The 18,051-nt window shown below is 49.2% G+C and overlaps 1 protein-coding gene and 1 non-coding gene across 2 annotated transcripts; one reads left to right on the top strand and one right to left on the bottom strand.

Moving 5' to 3' along the window:
• The first annotated feature begins 1,340 nt into the window (after positions 1 to 1,340).
• Positions 1,341 to 1,445, top strand: LOC123394488. Its single transcript, XR_006609270.1, has one exon. It is a non-coding gene; the product is annotated as a U6 spliceosomal RNA (small nuclear RNA).
• Positions 1,446 to 13,473: 12,028 nt separating this feature from the next.
• On the bottom strand, positions 13,474 to 18,014 carry TNFSF14 (TNF superfamily member 14). The gene is made up of 4 exons (XM_004771599.3): positions 17,659 to 18,014; positions 16,154 to 16,190; positions 15,837 to 15,878; positions 13,474 to 15,189 (listed from the first exon to the last, which is right to left on the bottom strand). The coding sequence occupies exons 1-4, from the start codon at positions 17,875 to 17,877 to the stop codon at positions 14,762 to 14,764; spliced, it is 726 nt and encodes a 241-aa protein (XP_004771656.1). The 5' UTR covers positions 17,878 to 18,014; the 3' UTR covers positions 13,474 to 14,761.
• Between the last annotated feature and the right edge of the window lie 37 nt (positions 18,015 to 18,051).

Raw genomic sequence — 18,051 nt, 5'->3', positions numbered from 1 at the left:
AACCACAGCGAGCTATCATCCCACAGGGTTAGGATGGCTACGGCCCATCCCACACGAAATCCCAGGCAGAAGACAGCCGGTACCACCGAAGATGGGGAGAAACTGGAAACTTGTTCACTCCTGGGGGTAATCATGCCAGAGGGGCCCTCGTCATGGCAAGCAGGGTGGAAGCTCCTGGAACATTGAAAACGGAACCACCTTACCATTCAGCAATCCTGCGTCTGGGAGGAAGGGCCCAGATAACTGAAATCAGCATCTCCAAGAGATCCCTGCACCTCTTCGTTGGTTGACCCGTTATTTACAGAAGCAAAGGCGGGTGAATGCATAAAGGACTTGCGGTGTACACGTACAATGGAAAATTGTTCAGCCATAAGTAAGCCACTGATCACATGAAATAAGGCAGACACTAAAGGACAAAGATGATTCCGCTTATAGGAGGGACCTGGTAGTCAACTGTATAGAGAGAACAGGGCAATGATTACGCCAGGGGCGGGGGATGGGGAGTTGGTGTTTCATGGGTATCCGCTTAATGGGTTTCCGTTATGGAGGACGGGTAAATCCTAGAGACCTACCATAAGGCATAAGGCATATAGTTAACTATACTGCATTGTATACTTAAAATTTTTATTTTTATACTTTTAAATATTTTTAATTTCTATTTATTTCTATTTTTATACTTAAAGATTTTATTTAGCTAGTTATTTGAGGGGGGAAGCACAAGGAGGGCAGAGGGAGAGAAAAATCTTTTTTTTTTTTTTAAAGATTTTATTTATTTATTTGACAGACAGATCACAAGTAGGCAGAGAGGCGGGCCGGGAGGTGGTGGGGGGGGGGGTGGGCAAAAGCAGGCTCCAGAGAGCCGGATGCAGGGCTCGATCCCAGGACGCTGGGATCATGACCTGAGCCAAAGGCAGAGGCTTTAACCCACTGAGCCACCCAGGAGCCCCTGAGGGAGAAAAAATCTTTAGCACAGGCCACACGGAGCTCAGAGCCCCACGTGGGGCTCGAGTGCACCAGGCTGAGATCATGCCCTGAGCCGAAAATGTGAGTTTCAGTTTGTTTAACTGACCGAGCCACCCAGATGTCCCCCAAATCTTTTTATTTTATTTTATTTTTTATTTATTTTCAGCATAACAGTATTCATTATTTTTGCACCACACCCAGTGCTCCATGCAATCTGTGCCCTCTATAATACCCACCACCTGGTACCCCAACCTCCCCCCTTCAAAACCCTCAGATTGTTTTTCAGAGTCCATAGTCTCTCATGGTTCACCTCCCCTTCCAATTTCCCCCAAAATCTTTTTGAAGAGGATAGCTCTTACAGTAACTATTCTTATCATGCTCACTTGGGCAGACCGTATAGTGAAAGTGTAACAATACAGGGAAGATTAGCATGGCCCCTGAACACGGATGACACGCAAATTCGTGAAGTGTTCCATGTTAAAAAAAAAAAAAAAAAAGAAGTTCTTATCACACACAAATAAAGAAGAAAAGAGGAAACTTTTAGAAGGGATGGTTAAGCTTTTGAAATTGTGGTGATGGTTCCATGAGTGTTTACTTATCTTTAAACTCATCAATATGTAATAGTAAATGTATACGGCATTTTTGTATCTCAGTCATATCTCAGAGAAAAAAAACAAATGTAGCGTTTTTTTTAAAACCACGAACATAAAGTGAACTCACAATTCTTTGTTAGTTTTTGTTAGCTTCTCGTCCTACTTGAGTTGGTTTTGTTCCTTTTGGTCGGCAATTTCCATTGTCTGAAGAATAGAAAAAAGATATTTTTATCCTAAAAATGTGCTTGGGCGAATAAATGTCTTTACATGAGATTATCTGTGATTTTATTATTTTTTTTAAGATTTAAATTTTTTTTTTTTTTTTTTTTTACTTATTTTACAGACATAGGTCACAAGTAGGCAGAGAGGCAGGCAGAGAGAGAGGAGGAAGCAGGCTCCCCGCTGAGCAGGGAGCCGATGCCTGGGCTGGATCACCAGGACCCTGGGATCATGACCCAAGACAAAGGCAGAGGCTTTAACCCACGGAGCCACCCAGGCGCCCCAGATTATCTGTGATCTTATTTATTTTTATTTTTAAAAAGATTTTATTTATTTATTTGAGAGAGAGAGAGCACAAGAAGTAGGAGGGTCAGAGGGAGAAGCAGACTCCCCACCAAGCAGGGAGCCCGATACGGGACTCGGTACCGGGACTCCAGGATCATGACCCGAGCCGAAGGCAGTCGCTCAACCAACTGAACCACCCAGGCGCCCGTATCTGTGATTTTAAATAAACATTACACATTAAAAAAAAATAAATAAAATAAAAAAATCTCATATTGACTGCTGTTCTCACAACAGCCTGGAGGGGGCGAGAGTGGATACAGGCAGAACTGTCAGGCGGCTTCTGGAGGTGAATCGCGGAAGAGCTTTTAGACTCCGACAGGTTGAAACTACACAGGAAGGTGCCTACGGAAATGGACAAAAGAATAAGAACAGAATATGTCATTTCTGAAATAAGTAGAAGAAAAAACTGGAATGAGAAAAAAAATCCGAGATAAGTCAAGGAGTAAAAGAAATATAGAAAAGGAGGGACAGGGGCACCTGGGTGGCTCAGTCCGTTCAGCATCTGCCGTCCGCTCAGGTCGTGATCCCAGCATCCTGGGACTGAACCCCAGGTCAGGCTCCCTGCTCAGAGGGTGCCTGCTTCTCCCTCTGACTCTGCCCCTCCATGCCCTCGTGTGTGCCCTCTCTCTCTCTCTCAAAGAAATAAATAAAATCTTTTTTTTTTTTTTAAGGAGGGACAATCAGAAATTACAAAATAAATCCAAACTGATAATTTGCATCATTGGAATGAATGCAGATGATCTAAATCTCCACCACCTGAGAGAGGAGTGGCCAGGCACCGGGGAGCACTGGCCAGGCACCCACTGGCACTGTCTGGGCTGAGATCCATCCAGTGCCAGTGGGAAATGCACTGCAGAATTTGGAGACCTAGAATGAAAAAAAGTGTAAAGCATCTTATTAATAATTTTATGTGGATTGCACCTTGAAATGATTAACATTCTGGATACATTGCTAAATAACATATAGTATTAAAATTCACTAATTTTTGAGCTCTTAATTGTGGCAGCTAGAAAAGGCTTCAATTACAGAGATGGTTCACATTACATTTATGTTGAACAGCATCATTCTAAATACTCAAATTAAAAGACAAATATTGTCAGGCTAGATAAGAAAACTTAAAATCGGGGCACCTGGGTGGCTCAGTGGGTTAAAGCCTCTTCCTTTGGCTCAGGTCATGATCCCAGGGTTCTGGAATCGAGCCCCACATCGAACCCCACATCCAGCCCCACATCGAACCTCGCATCGGGCTGTCTGCTCAGCAGGGATACTGCTTCCCCCCCCCCCCGCCCCCGCACCCCCACCCCCCCCCGCTGCCTGCCTCTCTGCCTACTTGTGATCTCTGTCAAATAAATAAATAAATAAATAAATAAATAAATCTTTGTTAAAAAAAAAAGAAAACTTAAAATCCAGCAACATGTTGTTTACATTTAAATACAAGATGTAACAAGTTGCTAATTAAAGGATGTAAATAGCCAGAAAGAAAGTTGTGTTAGCACTAATGACATACAGCACAAAGTTTAATGGAAATAGCATTACTAGATATAACCGTGAAAATATAACAATTTTAATGTGCATGCACTTAAAAATGGTCTCGTGGGACGCCTGGGTGGCTCAGTTGGTTGGACGACTGCTTTCGGCTTAGGTCATGATCCAGGAGTCCCGGGATCGAGTCCTACATCGGGCTCCCAGCTCCACAGGGAGTCTGCTTCTCCCTCTGACCTTCTCCTCGCTCATGCTCTCTCTCACCTCCTCTCTCTCAAATAAATAAATAAATAAATAAATCTTTTTTAAAAAATGGTCTCGAAATAAATGAAGCAAAAATTGACAGAACTCCTCCACCATGTGGATAGGATGAACTGAGATGTGTTGTTAGAGTAAAATGTTCCACAAAAATTGAAGACCCAGAAGGAAAAAAAGAAAAAAGGAGGAAGAATGTAAAATATCTTGTATTGGGTATTCACTGAAGTGGAAGATTTTAAAAATACCCCTTGTGGCCTCTGGTCGCTCAAGCAGACAAAAAGTAAGAACGTGGATTTGAATAGTACATGAACAAGCTTGATCTCATGCTCACGTATATGGAACATGTATTCAGCCACTGCAAAACACACAGTAAAAAATGCTTAGGGAGCTGGTAGGAATGTAGAATGGTGTAGTCACACAAACCAGTATGGTGACTCCTCAAGAAAGTAAAAATAGAATTACCATTTAATCCAATTTTAGTATATGTGCTGCCGAAGCGAGCACAGAATTACCATTTAATCCAGAAATTCCATTTCTGGGTATTTACCCAAAAGCATTGAAAGCGGGGACTCAGATATCTGCACATACATGTTCATAGCAGGGTTATTCTCAATGGCCACAAAGTGGAAGCAACCCAAGCGTCCATCAACGATGAATGGATAAACAAAACGTGGTCCATCCACACAATGAAATATTTTTCAGCCTTAAAATGGAAGGGAATCCTGACACCTGCTAGAGTGTGGATGAACTTTGAGAATATGACTCTCAGTGACATAAGTCAATCACAGGAAGGTCAACCACTATATGATTTCACTCAAATGAAATATTTAGAGTGGTTGCATTCATAGAGACAGAAAACAGAATGGAGATGCCGGAGGTGGGGAGTCATTGTTTCATGGGGACACAGTCTCAGTCTGGAAAAGATGAAAAATTTCTGGAGGTGGATGTTGGGGATGGTTGCCCAACGGGAATGTGCCTAATATGGGTGAACTTCCCACTTAAAAAACAGTTTAGATGGGTAAGTTTTATGTTGTGTATATTTTACCACAATTAAAGATGCTTAGAGAATCTCTGACTCTGTCTTTCTTTTTTTTAAAATATTTTATTTATCTATTTGACAGAGAAATCACAAGTAGATGGAGAGGCAGGCAGAGAGAGAGAGAGGGAAGCAGGCTCCCTGCCGAGCAGAGAGCCCGATGCGGGACTCGATCCCAGGACCCTGAGATCATGACCTGAGCCGAAGGCAGCGGCTTAACCCACTGAGCCACCCAGGCGCCCCTGACTCTGTCTTTCTTGACCCTCCATCCTTTCTCCCTCCATTTTTTTTTTTAAAACCAATCACGAAAAAATCCTGTAGATTTCAGGGATAAGTGTGGGGATTTTGGCACCAAGGAGTAATAAAGAGGCATGAGAAGCCCCAAGCTTATGGAAAGGACAAGCAAAACCAACTACTCCTTGACTAGGGAAAGGGGCAGAAGAAGCAATCAGCTTGAACAACATGGGTTTGGGCTGTGCGAGTCCACTTACAATGCATTCTTTTTTCAATACATGTATCGGAAGCATTTTTGGAGATTTGTGACAATCTGAAAAAACATGCAGATGAACTGTGTAGCCTAGAAATATTGACAAGCTAGGAAGAAGTTAGGTCTGTCACGAAAGTATAGAATATATATGCAGATTCTGGTCTATCTTACCATTTGCTACCATAACATGTACACAACTCTGTTATAAAATGTTAACATCTATCAAAATTTATGCACATGAACACAGACCACACATGTATGCTATTCACAGTGTATCCTTATGTAGGCATAAGGTGAGTGATGCTTAATATAAAATTACCAATGTATTGTTTTTCTTACTGTTTTATAACTTTGCTTTCAAAGAATTGAAGGAATCGCAAGTCAGCCTATCATCACAGGTGTTTTTTTTTTTTTTAATGCAATAATGTCTCAGATACTGTATCATGAACATGAGAGTAATACTGTCTGTCATTAAAACTTTGTAACGATTCATTCACTAGTGTATAGGCTAGACCACAGTGAGGCAGTGGTTTGGGTTACAGGAGGCCACCACAAAACAATCTTACCACGGCGTCTTTGTTACTAATGCATGAACCATGATCTTCGCAAAGAAATAGGAATTTCTTTTTCATATTATCTTTTCACCTCTGGTGTCTAGTGTTAGTAATATGTACCACATATGCAGTGTTTTTTTTTTTATCATATAAAATAACATTGATGGATTTACTGATAGACGATCAGTCTTGTAAAGAGATAATCTAAATTTATGGTATTGATAAATACAGTCCAGGGCTGTACATGTGTTTTCTCTTCCTTATGATTTTCTTAATACCATTTCCTTTTCTCTAGCTTACTTTCCTGTAAGAACACAGTGTGTAATACATAGAACACAGAAAATATGTGTTGATCAATTTTTTATGTTATCAGGAGGCCCAGCGAGAGTAGTCTAGTCATAGTTAAGTTTCTGGGGAGTCAAGTCTCCCAGCGAGGGTAGTCTAGTCATAGTTAAGTTTCTGGAGAGTCATTTCTCCCAGCGAGGGTAGTCTAGTCATAGTTAAGTTTCTGGGGAGTCAAGTCTCCCAGCGAGAGTAGTCTAGTCATAGTTAAGTTTCTGGAGAGTCATTTCTCCCAGCGAGGGTAGTCTAGTCATAGTTAAGTTTCTGGAGAGTCATTTCTCCCAGCGAGGGTAGTCTAGTCATAGTTAAGTTTCTGGGGAGTCAAGTCTCCTAGTAAGAGTAGTCTAGTCAAGTTTCTGGGGAGTCAAGTCTCCCAGCGAGGGTAGTCTAGTCATAGTTAAGTTTCTGGGGAGTCAAGTCTCCCAGCGAGGGTAGTCTAGTCATAGTTAAGTTTCTGGGGAGTCAAGTCTCCCGGCGAGAGTAGTCTAGTCATAGTTAAGTTTCTGGGGAGTCAAGTCTCCCAGCGAGGGTAGTCTAGTCATAGTTAAGTTTCTGGAGAGTCATTTCTCCCAGCGAGGGTAGTCTAGTCATAGTTAAGTTTCTGGGGAGTCAAGTCTCACAGCGAGAGTAGTCTAGTCATAGTTAAGTTTCTGGGGAGTCAAGTCTCCCAGCGAGGGTAGTCTAGTCATAGTTAAGTTTCTGGGGAGTCAAGTCTCCCAGCGAGAGTAGTCTAGTCATAGTTAAGTTTCTGGAGAGTCATTTCTCCCAGCGAGGGTAGTCTAGTCATAGTTAAGTTTCTGGGGAGTCAAGTCTCCCAGCGAGGGTAGTCTAGTCATAGTTAAGTTTCTGGAGAGTCAAGTCTCCCAGCGAGGGTAGTCTAGTCATAGTTAAGTTTCTGGGGAGTCAAGTCTCACAGCGAGAGTAGTCTAGTCATAGTTAAGTTTCTGGGGAGTCAAGTCTCCCAGCGAGGGTAGTCTAGTCATAGTTAAGTTTCTGGGGAGTCAAGTCTCCCAGCGAGAGTAGTCTAGTCATAGTTAAGTTTCTGGAGAGTCATTTCTCCCAGCGAGGGTAGTCTAGTCATAGTTAAGTTTCTGGGGAGTCAAGTCTCCTAGTAAGAGTAGTCTAGTCAAGTTTCTGGGGAATCAAGTCTCCCAGCGAGAGTAGTCTAGTCATAGTTAAGTTTTTGGGGAGTCAAAAGTTATGTGTGGTTCTTTGGCTGGGTTGGTGAGGGTCAGTACCCCTAAACCTCAGGTTGTTTAAGGGCCAGCTGAACTAGTATCAACAACAAGAGCCAATATTTATTGAACACCTGGTATGTACCACAAACCACTCAACTAAGCACTTGACATGTCTTCACTGTGCTCAAGGAGTGGGTGGGGGTTGCATCATGAGGCCGTGGAGACATTATTATCCCTACTGTACAAACAAAGAAACTAAGAGAGAGTGAGAGGTTTAAGCTACCTGCTTAAGGTCACTCACCAGTAACTGATGAAGTAAAGATTTAGATCAGAAGAAGGAAAGGAAAAAGATCTTAAATTATTATTTCAGAACTATTATCCCTCCATGCATGGAATCTTCAAAGTGACTTCCCATGTTGTATAGCTGGGGAAACAGGCTCAGTCAGGTAGAGGGACATGACGAGGGGAGCACGGGGGAGCCCCTTAGGAGTGGGTCAAGTCAGTCCGCAGGGCCGGGTGTTGGTGAGACGGTCTGAGAAGTGGGAGGCAGGGTGGGGCACGCAAGAGAAGGGTTGGGGGAGGCAGGGATGCCAGACGAAGTCTTGGACTTGAGGTCCTAGGATGGAGGTCCACACACATAGGCTGAGAACCCTTCTGGAGCTCTCACGTAAGGGCAGCCAGGACCTGTAAGAGGGGGACCACCTGCACAAAAACTCATGATAAGGATATTCATGACAGCATGTTGTGTACTACGACGAAACAACCTATGTGTCCATAGATAGGGAAGTGGGTAAGGGAATGGGGTCTATGCATATGCTGGCGGGCCGTGGCGTAGATTTAGGAAAGTGGCTTAGACAAAGGCTCTAGGATTAGAAGTCCCCATAACTTCTTAGATGAAGGACTTTGGGCCAGTTGCTTCACCTCCCCATGCCTCGGTTTCCTCTTCTGTCATAACATTGATACCACAGAGTGATGGTAAGAGTTTAGAGGGATGACACATATCTAGCACTTGGCCCTTGGAAATCACTGAGCAGATCAGGTGTTGAAAGCTTTTTCTATGGATAAGGTCAAGTGGAAGCCTCCAGAATTACTCCCTTCCACACTCTTTGCCAATCAAGGGAGTAAATTGAATGCAGTGTTGCCTCACAATGCAAGGGCAGAAGTTAGTGCTCCTCTTGAAGGTGTAAAGGCATGGTGAGCGGGATCTCTGACCCCTCAGGCATGAGGAACTAGGTCACCTCCCCAGGCAAGCCACCTAGATGAACAGAAGCACTGGCTGAGGGGAGAAGGGAATCCGGAAGGAGTAGTTGGGGAGGGAGATGATGAACAGTTGGAGTTGCTAGATTCAGGGACAGCAGTGGATGGGTCCACTTTCTGACGTGATCGGGCGCGTTCAGAGTGGTATGGCCATAGACTGGGTCTACTTTCTGGATGGAGAGAGACCAGCAAGTCTCCTGCAGTGGCTGCCTCCACGCATGGTGAACCTCTCAACCTCTCTGCAAAGGACATGGACCCAAGTAGCATAGGGACATAGGGACGGACGGTCCTGGATGCCCTGGAGTACCTCCCAGGTCCCAGTGGGGCCAGCTTACTTTTGCTACTGTAACACATTGCTACAAACGCAGAGGCTTAAAACAATGCAAGTCTATGATCTTACAGTTCTGGGCTAACATCAAAGTATCAGCAGGTCTGCATTCCTTCTGGAGGTTCTAGGGGTGAATCTGTTCCTTTGTCTTTTACAGCTTCTGGAGGCCACCTGTTTTCCCCAGGGCTGGTGGAAGGCGGAGAGGGGGTGCATGGCTATGCCGGGGCTGCCATAGCAGACTGAGTAGCTTTAACATCAGAAATGTCTTTTTCCCTCACTTCTGGAGGTTGAAAGTCCAAGACCGAGGTGTCAGCAGGACTGGTTTCTCCTGAAGCTGCTCTCCATGGCTTGTAGATGACCACTGTCTCCCTACATCCTCACGTGGCCATCCCTCTGCGTGTTAATCTCCTCTTCTCATAAGGACACACATCCTATTGGGTTAACACCTACTCTAATAACCTTATTTTACAGGAGGAGCACTTGGCTGACTCAGCCAGGAGAGCATGCAACTCTTGATCTCAGGATCGTGAGTTTGAGCCCAGTAAGCCCCATGTTGGGCATAGAGTTTACTTGAAACAAAAAAAACCAGCCTTTATTTTACCTTAGTTTTCTCTTTAAAGACCTTATTTCCAAGTGAAATCACGTTCTGAAGTACTGGGTACAAGAGTTCAATGTAAGAACGTTGGGGGACACCCTTCAGCACCCATAAAGGGAGAAAGTTCCCATGCTCTGCTTTTTTGAAACACACAGACCTGGAATAGAGGAAGTCCTCTAGAGATATTCTAGGGGCCTTCCAAACCAGAAGAGGCTTGGGTCTTGCTCTTCATTACAGAGCCCAGAGAGGTTGCAGGTCCCCAAAAAGGAAATGACTTGATGGTGTCTCTGGGCAGTTGATGCCACAGACAGCCTCAAAGAACTTCCGGTGCCTCAAGCTGGCTGAAAATCAGCCTTGCGAGCAAGGCTTAGGAGCAGCAGAGAATGCAGCAGTCTTGAAGGTTACAAGTATAAAAGTGGGGGACTGATGGCTCAGAAGCAGACTGGAGGTGGGCACCTGTGTGGACGCGTGGCTTGAGAATCAAACGGATCCCTCCCTTACCCTGGATGCCAGGACACTGCCCAAGCTGCCTGGAATTTTGGCAGTCTTGGGAAAGGAACATGTGGACAGGAATGGTTTCCAACTGACTGATAGTTCTTAGCATCCTGGTGCAAAGGGATCCTTGCACAAAGTAAGTCACATTAAGAATAAAAAAGAAGTTAAATTATTCGCACTCTTTGCAAATTACGATTTATGTATGCCACACGTGTGTCACAGGTTTTGGTTTCCCATAAAGGCGACTCTGATTAAAAGGTTTGAGGCAAACCTTTCTTTCAGAAAGAAGGAAGTCTTACTGACACATTGATTTTAGTTCCGTAAGACTCTTTTCTGACTCCTGACTTCTAGATCTTTAAGGTAATAAATGGCAATCATTTTTTAAAAAGATTTTATTTATTTATTTAACAGACGGAGGTCATGAGTAGGCAGAGAGGCAGGCAGAGAGAGAGGAGGAAGCAGGTTCCCTGCTGAGCAGAAAGTCCGGTGCGGGGTTGGATCCCAGGACCCTGAGATCATGACCTGAGCCGAAAGCAGAGGCTTTAACACACTGAGCCACTCAGGCAGGAATGACTATCATTTTAAGTGGCAGCAGGAAATGAATACAACTCTGATCTCTTATTCTTCCTGAAACTCATTTATGTTCTCATCTCTGAAAAGTGACTTCATCTCTCTGTGCCTAGAATTCCCCACCCATAAGTTACCATGAGTCAGTCACCATGAGAATTAAATGAGTTATTGTGAATTAATACACTTAGCACAGTGTCTGGCACACAGTAAGTACATCAGAAGTATGACCTATAATTAGTGATCCTCATTGCTTTAAGAGAAACAACCACAGAAGCACGATGCTGAAAGACAACTGACATTCAGACTCTTGTGTGGGAGACAGCGGGGTGTAGTAGAGACTGAGGCTGAGCTGGTGAGCCCATACCTGGGTTGTGGTTCACTCCTTCCAAACTTCCAAGAAAATCCATAAGTTTGGATTTGTCCACAAGTAAAATTTTGTAATGTTTAAATATTGGCTACTAATTTTCCATATTAAAAACTCACTTTGGGGACTCCTGGATGGTTCAGTCTGTAGAGCAACCAACTCTTGATCTCAGGCTCATGAGTTAAAGCCCCACATTGGGCAGGGAGCCTACTTAAAAACAAACAACAGCATGAGGCACCTGGGTGGCTCAGTCAGTTAAGCCGCTACCTTCGGCTCAGGTCATGATCCCAAAGTCCTGGGATGGAATCCCGCATCAGGCTCCTTGCTTGGCAGGGAGCCTGCTTCTCTTTCCGCCTCTGCCTGCTTGTACTCTCTCTCTCTTTCTCTCTGACAAATAAATACATAAATAAATAGTCTTAAGAAACAACAACAACAAAAACAGACATAGTGACTAGATGTGGCTTGCGGATGTAATCATCGAGAAGAATCTGAACTTGAAATGTGCACAGGATTACAGTTTTGCTTACAAAAAGAGTATCTACTAAGGATTGAAGAACTCGCTGTGGGCCAAGCTCTGGAAAACTACTTGAACATTCAAGTCATTTCACCTCACAGATGAGGAAACTGAGGCCCAGAGAGGCCAAGGGTGGATCTTGAGATCAGCCAGCTGGGAAGTGGCAGAGTGGGGATTTGAACCCTGGTGGCCTGGCTTCTGCATCCCAGTGCTGGACCACAGTGGTATTTAGCGGGAGGGATATAGCATTATAATATGAGATTCATCAATGACTTATCATCATTATTTTTACTTCTACCGCCTCCAGGTTTTGGCAGGAGATGGAGGGAGAGCAGGGGCTGGGGGAGGGCAGGGATGCAGACCTCAGGTCTGGAGGAAGAGCTAATTGTGGGGGAAGGTGATATTTGAACTGATGTCGGAGCACGGGATGTGAAAGCGGAAATCAAGCAGATAAACTTCTCAGAAGTTGTGAAGTAGGTCAGTGGCCTGGGCTGGGGGCTTCCCGCCCCATGCTCTATCTGAAATCAAGCTGGGTTCTAGATCTCCTACTGCGCCTGCCTCTCCACCTCCAGGGCTCTCTGTGCCTCCTCCCTCCGGTGTTCCCTCCCCTCCCCCTCTTTCCACCTCGCCTCCTACCCCTCCTCTTACCCGCCCTCTGTCTCCTTCCACCGGCTCCTCCACCTCAGGGCTGGGAGGCCCCTCCCAGGAATGATCTTTGGAGGCTAAACTTAGCGAGAGGTTCCATCCCCAGGCGGAAGTTGGTGGCTGCCGGCAGCTTTGTAAATAGGCCGTCCCCACATCTTGGTCGCATCAAAGCCACGGAAATAGAAAAATGGTGACAAGAGTAAAGGAAACTCTAGTAGGGGCTGGGGCTGGGGCTGGGGCTGGGGCTGGGCATTTGGGGCTGCCCCACACCTCCCACCAGTCCTCAAGGGCAGAGAGGCATGAAACTGCGTGCCTTTCTCTCTCTCTCTAGGTCTGGAACGTGCGGGCAACAGCAAGTCCTGCCCAGGTGTGTATATAAGGTTCTGACTCACACGAGATGCCTGGCATAGTGAAAGTGCCTGACAAACGCTGTTCTTAATATTTCTAAATCACTTATGTCACTCGTGCACTTATGGAGCTCTTACTGTGTACCAAGCACCATAACAAATGTTTTTTTCCGTGCCTGATCTGATGTTCATCTTTACAACAGACCTAGGGTGAGGACTGGCATCACCTCCCATTTTGCAGATGAGGAAACAGAGGCACCAAGGTGGGACTTGCTTGAGGTCACACAGCAGCAAGTGGCAGAGGGAAACTGGAAAGCAGGACCACCTGATTGCAAAGCGTGTTTCCTCCCCCCCCCCCCCCCCCCCCCGTGCCGGGCAATGTGAGAACAGTATCAACAATAATAACAATAATCCATCCACTTCTGGGGACTGAGCCCTTATCTTTGGGTCCTGGGCAGCAGCCCCTCCCTTTGGCCACACCGGGATACCTGCTCATTTATACAGACCATCTGATTTGTATGGGTCTCATTACCTGCCCCTCCCCCCATACTCCCCCCATGCTCCCACTTGCTCCAAGATTCCAGCTCGCTGGCTAGACCACCACTCTGTCCCCGATGCCTGCCATAGGGGTGCCTGGCAGGAGGGAGCCTCCACTTGCTCAGGAATGGGAGACTCGAGGGGGAGGCAGACCTGGGCATGACATCTCTGGACTCCCTCCCGCCCCCCCCCCCCCCACCCCCCCCCCCCCCCCCCCCCCCCGCCTCTGAGCTTCCTACATGGAGTTGGGCCAACCGGGTTCAGTTTTCTGATCTGTAAAGTTGTAAAGTGACTTCCACGGGTGATTGCATCTACCCCTGTGCCTCTGCGAGCCACCCTTTCCCTGAGAATAGACAGACCCAGGTGCAACATTTACTATTTATTTCCAAGACCCGTGGTCCGGGAGCCCAGGGCTTCAGACAGAGTCTGGTCCTCATCCCAGGATGTATCCGTCTCGGGTGGGAGGAACCTTAGGCTGCATGCGTGTGTGTGTGTGTGTGTGTATGTATGTGATGCTGTGTGTGTGATGGGTGTGACCATGACACAGCGCGAGGAAGTCCAGTGTGATGATCATGGCATCCCATGTGTCACACTTGGTGTGACTGTACGGCCCCTGTGGGTGACTGCGGTTGTGATGATGACTTGGGTATGACTGTTCCCATGTGGTTCTCACATAATGTCTGTGACGGAGTGTTTGTGATGCCATGACATGTGTGCAGTTGTGCGAGAATGCGATGCTTTGTGTGTATGAGTGCAGTTGTGAAAGCGATTGTGGGGCTGTGTGATTCTCTGCGACACCCTCGGTGGGTCTGCATTCTCACTCGCTCCCTCCAGGGCCCTCCCCACTCCTTCCTTCTTCCTTTCCACCCTCCCTGCTTTCTCTCTGCAAGCCTTTTCCAGGTGCCTTCCGGGGGCCAGGCCCTGACCTGGGTGCTGAAACACCACCCTGACGTCCTCGTGGGACCGGAATGCGACAGAGCCGGGAGCTGGCCCCTAGGGGATGCCTTGGTAGCGGGAAACCAGCCGCCACGGGAGTAACGACACCAAGGAAATCGCAGATACTACAAAGTCTCTCCCCTCCCGGGAGAGCCGGTTGTCACACAATTACCGGCACGCGGCACACGGGCTGTGCAGAGTCTCTGAGAACAACCTCACAGGGCCAGGAGAAGGGGGGCCATGCAGCTGCGGGTGGAACTTGAATGTGTGACTGTGGCTGCCGGTGGGCCTGGGCTGGGCTGTCCACACGGAGGAGTCTTGATGACTTTCTCCCCCCGGCCGCCCACGCGCATGAGAGTGAGGCTTCCTGTCTTCAGCCAAGTCCCGGGACCCCCAAGTCCCACTCTTCTCTGAATCAAAAACATAAATACCCACCCCTCGCCCCTTCTTCCTGAATATCAGGCAGATTAGCTATCCCCTCATTGGGGGCCTCCAGACCCCCGAGTCCCCGGGGGCTTTGTCTTCAGGACCGCCTGTGGCAGGGTCCCCAGGGTTTCCTTTGTTGCTTGCTGGGTCTGCAGCCTTCGGGGGTGGCTGGGTCCTCGGCCCCTGGAGGTGGCTGCCGAGCTCTTTGCTTGTTGAGTTTGGGGCTCCCCAGAGCATCTCTGAGGTTCCGCTGCCTGTCCGACCCCCGTGATCTGCGGTCAGTCCTTCCTTCACACCATGAAAGCCCCGAAGTAGGAGCGGGTGCCGTCGCGGAGTCGGACCAGGCGCTCCTGGGGCACGCGGACCACCACCTCCTCACCGGCGTCCAGGTGCACCACGCCCCCCAGGAAGCTGCTGTCCCACCACACGCGGGAGCTGGCTCCCCGCGCGCAGGGGGACCGCCGGCTGACCAGCAGCTCCAGCTCCTCGGGGTAGCGGGGCGTGCGCTTGTAGAGGCCGTGGGTGATGGGCAGGCTGCCGCTCGGCCCCGGCGGGCAGCCCACGCCTCCCAGCTGCACCTTGGAGTAGACGTAGTAGTAGCCGGCCCGGGCGATGACCAGGGAGCCCTCGCGGTAGCCGAGGCCCCTCAAGAAGGCCAAGCCCAGCTTCGTCTCCCAGAGCAGCGGGCCCCCGCTGCCCGTCAGGCTGGAGTTGGCTCCTGGGGATGGAGAGAGAGGGGGCCGGTCAGCACGTGCCGGTCTCTGGGTGAGAGAGCCTGACCACCTACCCTACCCCCTTCCCGTTTTAGGCTGTTTGAGAACTTTAGACGTATTAGGTCATCTTTACCCTCACTTTGCAGGGGGGAGGGAAATGGAGACACCCAGAGGCCAAGTCACTTGCTTCTTTTCTGTCCTAACTCGTTTTAACCACACCCCCCCCCCGCAGGTGGGGAAACTGAGGCATGGCGCAATTAAGTGACTGGCCAAAAGCATGAACACTTGGGAGTGGCAGAATAAAGGCAGGGGAGATGGACGGAGCGCAGTCTGGTCCAGGAGGCTCATCTCCACATCCTCAGTCTCTTGCTCAGGGAGCGGGAGCTATGAGCCGTGCCTCCTCAGGGTGCAGTGAATGAACACGGCCAGAGGCCATTACCACACGGGCGACACCGTGAGCACGGTAAGGGGCTTATTCCTTAAATGAGAGGAGAAGTGCACGGGCGGTGCCTGTGGTCTGGGCTATGCTGGGAACGAAGAGTGATGGCACGCGTGGGCGGATGAGCGCTCTGACAAGCTGGCCGTCCGTCTGTCTGGTCTCCCCAGGACACCCTGCCCCCCTCCCCATGCCAGCACCCGGGGTCCCCCTCACCTGTAAGGTGTGCGGCTGGGTTGGTCTGATAGGACCTCCGCTCTGGAGAGAGAGGGGGAGGGCTGAGCGGCGACTGGAGTGGAGTGGGAGGGTCGGCTGCTCCCCGCACCCCCCGGAGGGGTCATGGAGTCTACCTCCTGGTGTCAACCCCACCCTTTCCGGAGTGGCCCAGACTTCTCCTTCTCGGGCCTGGAGGAGGGGCACCTGCTGGGCTCTGACCAGTTGTGTAAATCACATTGGGCAATGGGCTGAGGGGGCGGGGACAGCGTGGGAACCAGCCTGCCCGGCCCTCCCTGGGGCCCAGGACCCTGACTCACCTTGCATCACCTGCTTCCAGGATTTCGCATCTCCGTCCTGAAAAGGCAGAGGAGCCCAGGGTGAGGGCCTGAGGGGCCCACGCACTGGCATCCTGACTCATGACTGTGACACACGCAGACCACGGGTGCAGACACCACCCAGGCCCACGTGCACAGCCCCGCCCCACCCGGCAGCCTCAGTTTCCCCTCCGCAAATAGACATAGGGATGGTACCTCTCTAGGAGTCAGTGACTTCACGGGTGGAAAGTGTGGGCCAGCATCCAGCACATAGGAAGCACTATGTAAGGGTTAATTCAGTAAGTCCTATGATGGATACATCAGTCTGGACGGCAAGACACGCGGACATCGGTGCCAACGAGTGGGTACGGACACGGGGTGTAGGGCACAGACCTGGACACTAGCGTGACACACTGACAAGGCTCACGTGGACACGTGGACTCAGATACACGGGTGTGTTGTTGATGGGTCCACGCGGGTCTGTGCGCCACGCCAAGGCGTGAGCCACAGACAGGCCAGCAAGTGGACACGCGGGCACGCGGACGGATGCCGGACGGCAATGTGGAGTCACATGAAGGACGTGCGCGTGTGGCCCTCAGATCCAGGCCCAAGGAGAAGTGACCCGGCGACACAGGACACGAAAGCGAGGTCATGTGGCCGTGGCGTGGGACACAGAGACACAGACAGATACATCCACAGTCAAGGGAAAACTGATGCAGAGGGAGATTCTCACAGACCCAGACCGAACGGGTTGGTGACGGTCCCCACAGTGGGGACCCGGGCACGGCTGGTCGTAATCAACAATGTCAGAGTGCCAGTGCCGGGGGTTACAGACCACAGGACTCTATTAAGAATATAAAACCTGGGGAGCCTGAGTGCCTCAGTGGGTTAAATCCTCTGTCTTCAGCTCAGGTCATGATCTTAGGGTCCTCGGATTGAGCCCCTCATCAGGCTCTCTGCTCAGCTGGGAGCCTGCTTCTCCCTCTCTCTGCCTGCCTCTCTGCCTACTTGTGATTTCTCTCTGTGTGTGTCAGATTTAAAAAAAAAAACTTAAAAAAATAAAAAGGACATAAAACCTGCTCTAAGAGACTGATTTTATGGGGGGGGGGGGGGCCACCACTAGAAGAAGTGATCATCACAGCACACCAAAGTTGGGTTTGCTCCCACCACAAGCGATCATATCACAAAATAAATGCCTCAGATCAACAGGCTGTACCCCTGAACGGGCAGAATGCATTTATGTCTTGATTTTTAAAAACACCTGTTTTGATGGATTGAACACTTGCCCCTGGCACCACACACACAGTATCCCCTTTCGTTCCCTGGGAGCTGAGCACTCTTATTACCACACCCATTTTACAGATGAGGAAACTGAGTTTCAGAGAGACAAATTGACTTGCTTGGGGCTGCCCTTGGCCTGTCTCCTGTTCTGCACATGCACGCACAGAGAGATGCCCAGTGACACAGGCACCGCGTCCCTGGCCACAAGCCCCGAGGCCCCCACTCACCAGCAGGGGTGTGACCACCGCCCCCATGCGCCAGTGCAGCTGAAGCAGGAACCAGCCCTGGACGGCCAGCCCGGCGGCCAGCAGCAGCAGCAGGAGGCTCAGGCCCAGCTGGGCTGTGCTGCAGGGCCGTCTCCGACGCCTGTGCCCCAGCCTCCTGAATGGGATGTCGGTCTGTCCATCCACCGTGAACACCGAAGGTCGCACAACTGTCTCCTCCATGCCTGAGCAGATGAGGTCCTGAGACACGCGGGGGGCTGGGCTAGCACGGCTGCGTCCCCGAGGGCAGGGAGGAAACCACAATTGCCCAAGCCTCCTGGGCTTTGCACGCTGCAGACAGGCACCCGTGGGTCCCGGGGCCGCCTTTAGAGCAGGGGTTCAGCCCCTCCCCTTTCC

The sequence above is a fragment of the Mustela putorius genome, unplaced genomic scaffold (genome assembly GCF_011764305.1).
Source record: "Mustela putorius furo isolate JIRA1106 unplaced genomic scaffold, ASM1176430v1.1 tig00000095_pilon_pilon_pilon, whole genome shotgun sequence".
Taxonomy (NCBI): Eukaryota; Metazoa; Chordata; class Mammalia; order Carnivora; family Mustelidae; genus Mustela; species Mustela putorius.
This window is presented reverse-complemented; position numbering and strand designations above follow the sequence as displayed.

Coding starts and splice junctions, on each gene's coding strand:
- TNFSF14 (XM_004771599.3), bottom strand. CDS start 17,877: ATGGAGGAGACAGTTGTGCGACCTTCGGTGTTCACGGTGGATGGACAG. Junction 15,879..16,153: donor CTGGAAGCAGGTGATGCAAG/GTGAGTCAGGGT, acceptor CTCTCTCTCCAG/AGCGGAGGTCCTATCAGACC. Junction 15,190..15,836: donor CCCAGCCGCACACCTTACAG/GTGAGGGGGACC, acceptor CTCCATCCCCAG/GAGCCAACTCCAGCCTGACG.